The sequence below is a fragment of the Onychostoma macrolepis genome, chromosome 12, assembly GCF_012432095.1.
Source record: "Onychostoma macrolepis isolate SWU-2019 chromosome 12, ASM1243209v1, whole genome shotgun sequence".
Taxonomy (NCBI): Eukaryota; Metazoa; Chordata; class Actinopteri; order Cypriniformes; family Cyprinidae; genus Onychostoma; species Onychostoma macrolepis.
In genome coordinates, this window is record NC_081166.1 from 30,613,479 (window position 1) to 30,627,039 (window position 13,561).

The 13,561-nt window shown below is 34.7% G+C and overlaps 1 protein-coding gene across 5 annotated transcripts in view; it reads right to left on the reverse strand.

Moving 5' to 3' along the window:
• tanc2b (tetratricopeptide repeat, ankyrin repeat and coiled-coil containing 2b) overlaps window positions 1-13,561 on the reverse strand; it is a 158,835-nt gene that overhangs the window by 98,953 nt on the left and 46,321 nt on the right. For all 5 annotated transcript variants that reach the window (XM_058792877.1, XM_058792878.1, XM_058792879.1 and 2 more), the window contains exon 2: window positions 11,157-11,241. In XM_058792877.1, coding sequence (XP_058648860.1) covers window positions 11,157-11,226 — 70 coding nt within the window. In that variant the 5' untranslated portion in view covers window positions 11,227-11,241. The remainder of the gene's footprint in view (window positions 1-11,156; window positions 11,242-13,561) is intronic.

The window sequence follows — 13,561 nt, forward strand, 5'->3', positions numbered from 1 at the left end:
CCTGAACAGTGGGTGTTTTATCCGGGAAAGCGGCAGCTATTTTAATTATTCACAGGTAGAGGCCAATTAGAAGGCAATTGTGCTCTCGTTATAATTGTGTCCTGTGCGTTTCATCGGGACAATCGCGGGCTTTTTCAGCACAGGAGCTGAATACGTCTGCAAACAACATTTATTTTTCAGTTTTTGATTTGCGCTAATTATATTTTCAGACATAAAACAATGCCAAATTAGAATGATTCATTTGGAGTTTCAGCAAAGTACAATTAAAGATGTTGTACAATTAAAATGTTTAACATTTACAGCATTAATCACTCAACAATAGTTAAAGCCCTTGTATCTATGTATGTATGTATGTATTGATTGATTGATTGATTGATGGATTGTCACACCACATGGCTTTGACTTGATGGACAAAGGTTTTTTAATATATATTTTGTATTTGTTTATTTATTTTCTGCATGTTTGTCACACCATGTGGCTTTGATTTGGTGGACAAAAGCTTCTTAAATATTAATAATATTTTAAAACAACTTCACTGTGTATATTTTTTAATATAAAACATTGAAACATTTAGCCAAAATCACTTTTAAGCACTTGCAACCAAAGCTTGAACATTCATAATGGCTCCTAAGCAGCTGGATGCCGGACGCCGGTCAGATTTTGGTCAGTTTTGGGCAGAACACACACAGATTGTGCTGGATCCGCACAGAGACAGGACAGTGATGGACAGTGATGATCCAGCGAGAGGGAAAGAGGAGAGAAGCTGACAGACTGCATGTGGAGCCACGTTCGGGGGACTCAGGCTGTATATTTAGGGTATAATCTTAAAATAAAGTCTCCAGAAGGGGTTTTTCCACAGCAGTGAGCACAGAAGAATCATTTCGGGTTTCTCAAAGAATTTCATTCCATTTCTTCTTAGTTTGAAGAACGTTTTAATAATCTGAAGAAATGTTTTCCACTAACAGGGAGGCACAACTGTTTTCAACATAATAATAATAATCAGAAATGTTTGTTGAGCAGCAAATCAGCATATTAGAATGATTTCTGAAGATCATGTGACACTGAAGACTGCAGTAATGATGCTGAAAATACAGCTGCATCACAGAAATAAATTACAGTTTAACACATATTCACATAGAAATCTGCTATATAAATTGTAATAATATTTCACATTATTACTGTATTTTTGATCAAATAAATGCAGCCTTGGTGAGCAGAAGAGATTTTTTTTTTTAAAAACTTCTTACTACTATTTTTAACTTAAAGATTTTTTACTTAAATTAAAGAATGTTAATATTTTGTATTCTGAAGAAATCGAACTTTAAAATGTAAATCACTGAAAATAACCTGTTAAAGATGTATTTAAAAAAAAGTACTTGAGGAAATTCTTAATATTTTCTTGCTAAAGAACTTTTTGCATTTAGGAACAATCTAATGAACTCCTTATCAAAACAAAAGAGTTGAGGATAGACAGTAAAATAAATAAATTATAATTTACATTTAGATAATATAATTAATTTAATAATTCATATTTAGTTTTAGTATATTTATTTAGTTTTAGTAAAAATTTTAGTAATTTTGCTTTATTGTTTTTATAAATATATCAATTTTTATTTTTATGACATTTAGTTACTTTAGTACACCAAGTTAAACTAAAGGAAAATGAGAAATGCCTTGGTAAATAGCACATATATAACATTTTACTTTATTTCAGTAAAAGTTTATTCTCGCCATGAATATAGCATAAGAAGAAAATAAACAAAACAAAACAAACGGTGAACATTTATTCTATTTTAAGTTTTTTATGGCTTAGTTTCCAATAATAACCCTGCTAGCAACACCCTAGCAACAGCACAGAAACATGCTGGCAACCACTCAGAACACCCTGGCAACAGTAGAGCAACACCCTGACGACCAGCAGCCGATTCGAGCTGGAGATACTGGAGGTCTGCAGAGACTTGCTGTCCTCGGTTAGGACAGAAACATGGCCATTAACTTCATCACAGAACATTCCTTCCCTTCACACTGACAGACGTTTAAACAGCTGGAGGTCAGCGAGTTTATTTGAGTTATGATCCTGAAAATTTAGCTCCAACTTTGCTTCACAAGACTAAATTACATTTTAAAGTATATGAAAATAGAAAACTGGTATTTTAAATTGCAATAATATTTCACAATTTTTTTTCTGCATTTTCGATTAAATAAATGAGCACAAGAAAAGTTAAAAAACATTAAAAATCTTACTGATCCCAAACTTTCGAACAGCACTGTATATAAAAGTCCATAAACATCAGGCACAATGTACTGTGCTTATACATTAAGGTAAAAGGACATAAGTAAAGTAAACTAAACTGATAATGTCAGGGCAGATTTTTATTTTTTTTTATTTTATTTTTTTTGGACTTTTTCTAATAGAAATGTTTGGAGTTGGTAAGATTTTTATGCTCATCAAGGCATAAATATCTCATAATATAAATAAAACAGTAAAAACAGTAATATTGTGAAAAATTATTACAATTTAGAATATCGCGTGTGTGTGTGTATATGTGTGTATATAAACACTTTACATATTATATATTATATAAATAGATTAGATTACACCTTTATACTGTACATGTTATGTATAATGTTATTTATTCTTATTACTATCAGTGCTGAAAACAGTTGTGCTGCTTAATATTTTTGTGAAAACCATGATAATTTTTTTCAGGATATTTTGATGAATAGAAAGTTTAAAAGAATAGCATTTACTTTGCATTTTGAAATGGAAACTTTTTGTAACATTATAAATGTCTTAACTGTCACTTTTGATCAATTTAATGAATCCTTACTAAATAAAATTTTCATTAAAAATTGTTTTTTTTTTGTGGTTTGTACTGATTACAAATTTTGAACAGTAATATGTTTACACAATCCGAATTCCGGAAATGTTGGGACGTTTTAATTTGAATAAAATGAAAAATAAAAGACTTTCAAATCACATGAGCCAATATTTGATTGACAATAGAACATAGATTATATAACAAATGTTTAAGCTGAGAAATTTTACACTTTTATCCACTAAATGAGCTCATTTCAAATTTGATGCCTGCTACAGGTCTCAAAAAAGTTGGCACGGGGACAACAAAGTCTGAAAAAGCAAGAAATTTAGAAAAGATTCAGCTGGGAGAACATCTAGCAACTAATTAAGTTAATTGACATCAGGTCTGTAACATGATTAGCTATAAAAGGGAGGCAGAGTCTCTCAGAAGTAAAGATGAGCAGAGGCTCTACAATCTGTGAAAGAGTGCGTAAAAAGATTGTGGAATACTTTAAAAACAACGTTCCTCAACATCAAATTGCAAAGGCTTTGCAAATCTCATCATCTACAGTGCATAACATCATCAAACGATTCAGAGAAACTGGAGAAATCTCTGTGCGTAAGGGACAAGGCCGAAGACCTTTGTTGGATGCCCGTGGTCTTCGGGCCCTCAGACGACACTGCATCACTCATCAGCATGATTCTGTCATTGACATTACTAAATGGGCCCAGGAATACTTCCAGAAACCACTGACGGTAAACACAATCCGCCGTGCCATCTGCAGATGCCAACTAAAGCTCTATCATGCAAATAGGAAGCCTCATGAGAACATGGTCCAGAAGCGCCGTCGTGTCCTGTGGGGCAAGGCTCATTTAAAATGGACTGTTTCAAAGTGGAAAAGTGTTCTATGGTCAGACGAGTCCAAATTTGACAGTCTTGTTGTAAATCATGGACGCCGTGTCCTCCGGGCTAAAGAGGAGGGAGACCTTCCAGCGTGTTATCAGCGTTCAGTTCAAAAGCCAGCATCTCTGATGGTATGGGGTGCATAAGTGCATACGGTATGGGCAGCTTGCATGTTTTGGAAGGCACTATGAATGCTGAAAGGTATATAAAGGTTTTAGAGCAACATATGCTCCTCCAGACGATGTGTATTTCAGCAGGACAATGCAAAACCACATACTGCAGCTATTACAACAGCATGGCTTTGTAGTAGAAGAGTGCAGGTGCTGAATTGGCCTGCAGTCCAGATCTTTCACCTATAGACAACATTTGACGCATCATTAAACGAAAAATACATCAAAGACGACCACAAACTCTTCAGCAGCTGGAAACCTATATCAGGTAAGAATGGGACCAAATTCCAACACCAAAACTCCAGAAACTCATAACCTCGATGCCCAGACGTCTTCAAACTGTTTAGAAAAGAAGAGGAGATGCTACACCATGGTAAACATGCCTCCATCCCAACTATTTTGAGACCTGTAGCAGGCATCAAATTTGAAATGAGCTCATTTTGTGCATAAAATTGTAAAATTTCTCAGTTTAAAAATTTGTTATGTTATCTATGTTCTGTTGTGAATAAAATATTGTCTCATGTGATTTGAAAGCCTTTTAGTTTTAATTTTATTCAAATTTAAAAAACGGCCCAACATTTCCAGAATTAGGGTTGTACAGTATATTATAATTTCTGATAGACAGTTTTTACTAATAGGAATGTGTTTGTTCTTGGACCAGTCGTTCATATTTCTAGTTTTACAGATACATTTTTATCAATTTAATATAATATTATATTGGCATTCACATACATAATATACACGTATAATAAGACAGAACATATGCTTTTCCATATTTTAGCATGACTGTAACTACACATTAAAAACTAAAAAAGGATGGAAACAAATAATTATATAAATAGGTTAACATTTAGAAAAGAATATATTAATATGAATAGGTTAACATTTAGAAAGAACAAGAGCTGTTCTGCTTCGATGAGTGCAATAATTTGGGCTTGCTGGCCATATTAGAGCGTTTATGTCTATGAGAAACGCAACTCTGTGGGTTCCTTACAGTGACGCAGATCTGTGTGAGTGTGTGCGTCAGAGACTGACTGAGCAATCAGCAGACACACAGCACAGCGACAGCACTGACACCAGCGAGTGTCACACACACACACTCACACTGACACACTCACACACACACACACACACACACACACACACACTCCTCGCTCAGAGATACTGAACGTGACATGGCAATCCCTGGCAGAAACCCACATGAATGCATCCAAGCAGGCAGATGACAAATGTCCGGTATACTGTACTACAGAAAGAGAAATCTGACGCTGTACATCAATAATCCAGTCGATCAGTTACTGTAAGCCTGATAAAAATAGGATAAACTTACAGAACAATCCCTACTGAATGTGCTTTAGTAACCACTGGGGTTTATAAAAGAAAAATATATGTCTTCATCCTGAGAAACCAAGCAGTTAAAAACTGTTAAAGGAACAGTTGCTGAAAATCTGCTGAGAATGCACTCACCCTCAGTTCATCTGAGATCAGGATGCAGTGAATGGGTGCCGTCAGAATGAGAGTCCAAACAGCTGATAAAAACATCACAATAATACACAGCACTCCAGTCCATCAGTTAACAGTTAAGATGTTTTTAATGTCTAAAATATGAGTCCATAATCCATAATTATGCTTCCTTCAGTGAAAAAGTGCATCTGCTGTTGTCTCTCTCATCAAAATCCAGCCACATATTTGTTTAGAGCTGCTTTGGCTCGTAAACGCTGCTTGATCTGCAGATTTCTCTCCTGATTCAGACCAGAACACTTCTTCACTGAAGGAAGCGTTATTATGGATTATGGACTCATATTTTAGACATTAAAAACATCTCAATGCTGGATTTGTTTCAGCTTTTGTCTTCTCCAGATGTTAACTGATGGACTGGAGTGCTGTGGATTATTGTGATGTTTTTATCAGCTGTTTGGACTCTCATTCTGACGGCACCCATTCACTGCAGAGCATCCATTGCTGAGACACTGATGCAGCGACACATTTCTACAAACCTGATGAAGAAACACACTCATCCTGATCTCAGATGAACTGAGGGTGAACACAATTTCAGCAAATGTTATTTTTGGGTGAACTGTTCCTTTAAGAGTCTCTCAGGCGTGGGAACGGCTCGGAATCCCATGATACGACGCCTATTGTGTTTCCAGTGAAGGCCTGGATGTACCAAGAGTTGCAATATGTTTCATCACAGAAGTAAGAAGTTAATATGACATTGCTTTGAGATTTCCTGAGTTCTATCAAACCTTCTATCAAAAAGAGTCTCATTCAGCCGGACGTTTAATTAAACAGCAAACGGTCTGATCCACACCGGCCAAGAGCCGACTGATGTGCAATGCCATCACATTGGTATAAACGAAACAGATTAAACCACAATAACAGATTATCATATGAAATTACATTTAAATAATGGCAGGAGAGTTTCTATGAGAGGGAAAAAAACTGAAAACAGCAGAAATTGTGTATATAATATGAAATACAGAATTTGTGCCTGTCCTAAAGTAACAACTATTAATATTTAATGGAAATCTAGTTTACTTGCTAACATCGTTCCTCAAAACCCTGAATACTTTTTAAAGGTTTGATGCCACAATTCTGGCAAAATATTGACTCAGTATTGTGAAGAAAGATACTGCAATATGTACTACATTGATTTTCCTTGAAGAAACACAGAAACACACAAAACACAGAAAAGGGAAAGAACAGATTTTGGAGCCATTAATTGCTTGCAAGCTAAATACATTTTCTAATAATACTTCAAACAAATGAATAAACAATATTCATACCCGCTGATCTGATTTATTCCAATATCTGACAAAAAGTTTAGATCATTTTTACAGACAGGAATGTGTTTCATCTGCCACTGAGTCAGATGTTTAGATTTTGACTTTAATTTTATGTATATAACTTTATATATATAACTTGAAAATGGGGGGTCTCATTGTGAAATAAATGCTTTCTCTAGTTCATGTTGGCCACAATTATTGCAACGTCCTTTCCCCGAGATAACAGCTCTGAGTTTTCTCCTGTAATGCCTGAAGAGTTTGGAGAACACCTGACGAGATCAGAGACCATTTTCTTCATCCAGAATCTCTCCAGACCCTTTAGACTCACAGCTTCTTCTCTTCAGGTCACTTCACTCATTTTCTGTAGGGTTCAGGCCATGGCAGAAGCTTCATTTTGTGCTCAGTGACCCATTTTTGTGTTGTTTTTGAGGTTTGTGTTTGGATTATTGTATGGTTGGAAGATCCAAACATGGCCCATTATAAGATTTCTAATAGAGTCAGTCACTTATTGATTTTTTGATTTTGATAGAATCCATGATGCCATGCGTCTAAACAAGATGTCCAGGACCTCCAGCAGAAATATAGGCCCACAACATCACAAATACAGCAGTATATTTCATTGTACACATGGGGTACTTTTTATCCCTGTGTTCACCAAACCCATCTCAAGTGTTTGCTGCTAAAAAGCTCATTTTTTAGTTTCATCTGACCATAGAAGCCAGTCGTGTCTGATAACTGAATATGCTGGAGATTGTTTTTGGATGAGCGAGGAGAATTGTTCTTGAAACCCTCCCAAACAACATGTGCTGATGTAGCTGCTGTTTGACAATTAGTTTTTTAAGGTTTTCTGACCCCGAGACTCAACTATTTTCTGCAATTCTCCAGCTGTGGTCCTCGGAGAGTCTTTAGCCGCTCAAACTCTCCTTCTCACCGTGCATTAGGACGATATAGACACACGTCCTCTTCCAGGCAGATTCATAACATTTTATGTTGATTAGAAATTCATAATTATTGCCCTGATGGTGTAAATGGGAATTTTCACTGCTCCAGCTCTTTTCTTACGGTCACTTATTTATTTTGTGATGCTCAACACTCTTGTTCTGTACATCAGCACTATATTCCTAGGTTTTACTCCTTGTGATGGATGATTTTAGGGAATTTGGCCTTTGTGTTCCTCATATTTATAATCCTGTGGAACAGGAAGCCATGGCTGGATAATTTCATGCTTCTAGTCTCTCTGCTGTGCTAAAATGTAAATATGAATGGGAATATGAATTTACTCATAAGAATTTCTAGGGGTGCCAATAATTGTGGCCAACATTTATTTCATAATGAGATTTTCTCCCCAGTTTCAATTGTTTTACTTCAATGATAGGTTAGAATTTTGTGCATTTTTGAGTGAAAGATCAAAAGCATAAACAATGCAGATTTATTTCCACAGCCGCCTTTGCTCATATTTATCAAGGGTGCCAATATTAGTGGTGGGCACTGTATTTACATAACTTTAATTTTAAATTTTATGATAACATTTATTTACATATTATAATATACAGTATATAACATATGCTAACACATTAAAACTTCATACACAAATGATTGTGATTCATTTGATTAATTAAACACTATATAATGTAATTGATTTGCGCATTCAAGCAAGTGTAAATGAAAGCAAGCTAAAGAGACTGAAACTATACTGAGAAACACACACACACACACTCTCTCACACAAACACACTGCTGTGTAAGAGGAGCAGACACTGAAAGGTAACTGTGATACTATGATTGTAGAGGAAGGCTGAGGTTCAAACGAAGGAGAGGGAAAAGAAAAAGAAGACATGAGATATAGCTATAAGACATACAGATTAAACACAGAATCAAATGTTCCTTGATCTCGAGCAAAGATGGTTTGCTCTATAACGGCAGGAGCTGTCGATGTGTTAGTTACGGTGAAAGCACTGGTGAGAGTGAAGCAATGGCGAGATCACTGCATCTGTGCACTTCACAAACAGCACTGCGACCAAGCTTTCACAACACTGAGGTCTCAAGAGACGAGCCCCTTTAAATCGAGCGTTTACATCAGGCCTAAAATCAGGGGAGATTATGACCGTTTTTTAATGTAAACAAAATAGCAACATTATAAATGCTTCTCAGAAAACATTATAAAATAAAAAATGCAATTCATAACCAAATTCAATTAATCAAACACACACACACACACACAAAAGACTGAAAAACTGTGCAGAAGTTCATTAACCTTTATGATATCTCGCTATCCTTTTGTTCTCAATTTGTCAGCAAGAGAAAGTTAAAAATGTCCAGATGGTGTAACAAATAGTTAAAAAGAAAAAAAAAGTCTCAGTAGAAGACTGAAATATTTTATTATTTTTAAAAAAGCAGTGCTGATTTTATATATATATATATATATATATATATATATATACAAAATGTACTATTTTTCTATATTTAGTTATTTATTTTGTAATTTAAGTTGCATAAGCTTGTGTTTTCAGGTCACAAATATTTTTTATTATTTTAGTGCTACTTTAAGTTTTTTAGGGTTACTTAAATTATTAAATATTAAAATGATTTCTTTATCATCTTGGACATCTTTATTTATCCTTGACTGACATCATTATACTGTGCTTAACACATTCAAAATGACCAGTATCTCGTGTCAGCCCAAAGGGCTTTATCATGCAACAACAACCGGCTGACTGTAACAGGGCTAAATTAATAAATATATGAATATTAAATATTAATTGAAGTTGAAATTGTGTTATCATCTTGTAGTTTAGATTGAAGCACAGACACATCTCTTCGATGCACGAAACGCCTCTCTGTTTCGTCTCATCTTCCCTCGATGTGACTGAATCACTTCTCAGACTCAATACAAAAGTCCTTGATGCTTCACAGCCTCTTTTGATCAGATTCAACAGAGGAAATCCAATATATCCAACATCAACACATCCAAAGCGACGCGATTTCCACACGAAATTAACAGCATTCATCCATTCCTGCGTTACACACACCTCGTCTCATTATTACACACATGCACACGGTCATCATTCATCAGTCTGGACGTGTGAAGTGCATGTAAAGCCAGCTGATACAAAAAGAAAGAGGATGAGAGAGAGGGGAAAAATGCAGATGGAAGTATGTGGAAATGTTTGTCTGAAAATGAAGTGGCATTTCAATAGCTGAACATCATCATTATATGGGTCAAGGGCACTAAACAGGCAAAGAGAGACTATGAAGTAGGCTACTTCTGCTGGGTCCTATAGACGTATATATAGAAAGAGAGAGAGAATGAGAGCTTTGCAACTACTAACAGTTCTAAAGTACATTAAAATAGCGAGATTCTCCCACTTCGGCTCATTGGTCCCAAATCAGTGTGTCTGTGTGAATTTACAGCAGGAACAGCAGCGTATGGAGTCACAGTAATGTCCAAGATTCATAGCGCACAGGTTGCATCAGTCCAACAGCTTCAAATCTCTGAAAGACATTCATGGTCTTTTCTGAGACGGTCAATGAAATGCATAGGGCCCTATCAAATCAATTAGATCTTTTTTTAAATCAAAAAGGATGTCTATTCAGTTGAATTCATAAAATTGTAACAATTTAATATTTTATTACATTTATTAAATGAAAATATTAAATAATAATCAATTTATTCATTATTAATAATTTGTTTATTTTTTCAGAAATTCTGCATTGTCTTTTTAACTTTTCTGAATTCTGTTCAAATGATTTAATTAGATTTTATCAATAAAAAGGATGTTAATTAATTGAATTCATAAAACAAAACAAAAAAACAATTTAATAAAACAAATTGTTTTCCCTCAAAAATTCAGCATTGTCTGTTTTGAGTTCTCTGGATGCTGTGTTTTATGATTTTATTTTAATATTATGATAATCAAAAACAGTGGTATTCAAGTAAATGCAAAACATTAACAATTATATTTTTTTTACATTTAATCTAATTAAATGTCAATTTTTTGGAAATCAAAGTGCTGCACAATGGAGATTTACAGTGTAAATTAAATTATTACTTTGAAAAGTAAATTCTACTGTACAATATATTTGTGTAATGTATTTCTATTCAGATTGGGGGATTACAGTGAAGAGCTTTATTCTATTGCAATAGTAATACATTTGCCATAATTTCTTCAAGTTAATCTGAACTTGTATTTTGACGGGTTGAAGTGAAGACCTGTGAGTTTCGGTGTGAATCAGATGATAGTTTTATCAACAATTAGCCAAATTATGTGGCATTTCATGTTGTACTGCAAATTCCACTTTTATGAATGCATTCCACAATACTGTCTACATTATCCACACGGCAAAATCATGCATGCATGGTGTGCTATTTTATAGGATAAATTTCCTGTATATTTTTCATGTATATTTCCTCTATACATGATTTTTCAAATATTGTTCAACAAAGACGTGCAAACAAATACACAGCTATGTTTAGGTCATAGGTGGATAAAGACTGACCGCTGCGGTTTTGCCTCTTGCGGTTGTTTTTCCCGCCTGTCAGCAGCATCTTCAAGCTGTTTTTAAACATGATGGCAGAGGAGGCCTGCAGAGGAGAACAGAAGGAATGCGTTTAGCATTTTACATCAAATGTAGAGATACAAGAAGCCTAGAAAAATGACCTCTCCAGTGTCAGGAATACTTCACAGGTCAATGGATGTGAAATACCATGCTTAACCCTATAAAGCCTGACATATGAGAAAATCTGATTTTTAGAAAAGAAAATGTTTAGTGAAATTTTAGGCAAAATATAACAAAGCAATCTAAAAAATATATATATATATATGTGTGTGTGTTCTTGTTGAGTATCATGTGATGCATCAGGCTCATATAGTCTGAAATAGTGAGAATATGAAGCTCAAATTCGATGAGGAAAAAAACACCTCAGTTTTATTCAAAGGCCCAAACTGAGCAAAAATATGCAATTTGGTGCAGATGCTGTTATTTCTATGATTAATTTTTTGTATGCTTGTAATGTAAATCAATGAGATCTTTATAACAGATACTTATATAAACTGATGGAAACATCAGTTGTCACTCTATATCTCCAATAATATGTATAAATGCTTAGTTTTATGATCTAAGTTCTGTAGTTTTAAAATATGCAATGCAATGCAATGATGATTGAGAGACGAACAAATAATTTAAGTTACTCTTATATTCATTTGATAAAAATCAGTAAGATTTGACAGCAAAAAGACACTTGAAGCACAAACTGAAGGTGGACGTTTGTACACTAAAAGAGCTTTTACTGGAAGAAAAACCTCTAAACTATTAATCAGAAGACAGGGGACATGGAGTAGATGTTGAGGTTTTAGAAATGTAGCTTTATAGGTTTAAAATCCATTAGACGTTTTTATTCTATTATATTCATATTGTTGTTAACAAATGCATTGAAAAAAGACACTGCTTAAAGTGCCCCTATTATGTATTTTTGAAGATGATCTTTCATGCAATGTGTAACAGCTCTAAGTGAATGAAAACATCCTGCAAAGTTATAAATCTGAAAGAGCACCGTGTATAAAGTTATTGTTTCTCAAAAGAAAGAGTCGACTCTGAATCATTGAAACGAGTCGTTTTTAAAACGAATCCCAAGCCGTTTCAGATTGACATCAACATGAAACATTAGCATATTGCCGCCCACTTGTTGGTCTTTTCGCGTTGGTCTGAAAGAAAATGCAAATTCATTCTTTGCCACTAGGTGCTGCTTTTGGAGCGGTTTCCCCGGTAACGCTGTACACAAAGCAGCACTGCCTCACAAACACTGCTTTATCAGGCGTTACAGAGATGAGATGAAAATGAAATCGACCAATCACCGCAGATTACTAGCGTTACTCAAAGGAGGGGTTTGGAAAAATGAGTCGTTGAGCGAGTAAGGTAAAAATAAATGCATATTATAAGAAAATGAAAGTGTTTTTTTGACCTTGCATGCATGTCAACCTGTTGTTGGGGACTCCCAAAACCAAAATATGAACCTTTCATAACCCATAATAGGGGCACTTTAACCTCATGCAAACTCACACAAGCCACAGCATTACAGTGTCTTTGGAGAGGATGCAAACCATTATGTGTCATGCACTGAGCTGGCTTCCCAGTCAGCAAACAAATTTGGCATTCATCCGGCACTGGCATACAGCATGTGGGCCAAACATGGCCCGGGTTTAGCAGAGATGGTACCGGGTTTAAGACGGCACACAAGACATGGGCCAGATGTCAGATGCAGTATTTGGCCCAGATGTCAAATACAGATATGTGGGCCACATCAGTATTGCCGATCTTGACCCATATTTAAAATCCATTTCAAATATTTTTGAGTAAAATGCCAATGTTTCCCATACAGAAAGGTAATATATTCACATAAATGTGAAACTGTTAAATATATTTTTAAAATATATTTTTAAAATGCATAACATAAAGCTCATACTGTGTGTTATTATGTGTTTGTATGCAAAATTATATTCATGCCTCATGATATTATATAATATATGATATTATGTAGTATATTATAGAATAATATATTCTGTTGTTTTATATATATATATATATATATATATATTCATATATTCATCTGCTATTCATCCAGCACTGGCATACAGCATGTGGGCCAAACATGGCCCGGGTTTGGTAGAGATGGTACCGGGTTTAAGACGGCACACAAGACATGGGCCAGATGTCAGATGCCGATCTTGACCCACATTTAAAATCCATTTCAAATATTTTTGACTAAAATCCCAATGTTTTCCCATACAGAAAGATAATATATTCACATATATGTGAAACACTGTTAAATATATTGAAATACATTTTGAAAATATATTTTTAAAATGCATAACATAAAGCTCATATTGTGTGTTTAATTGTGTTTA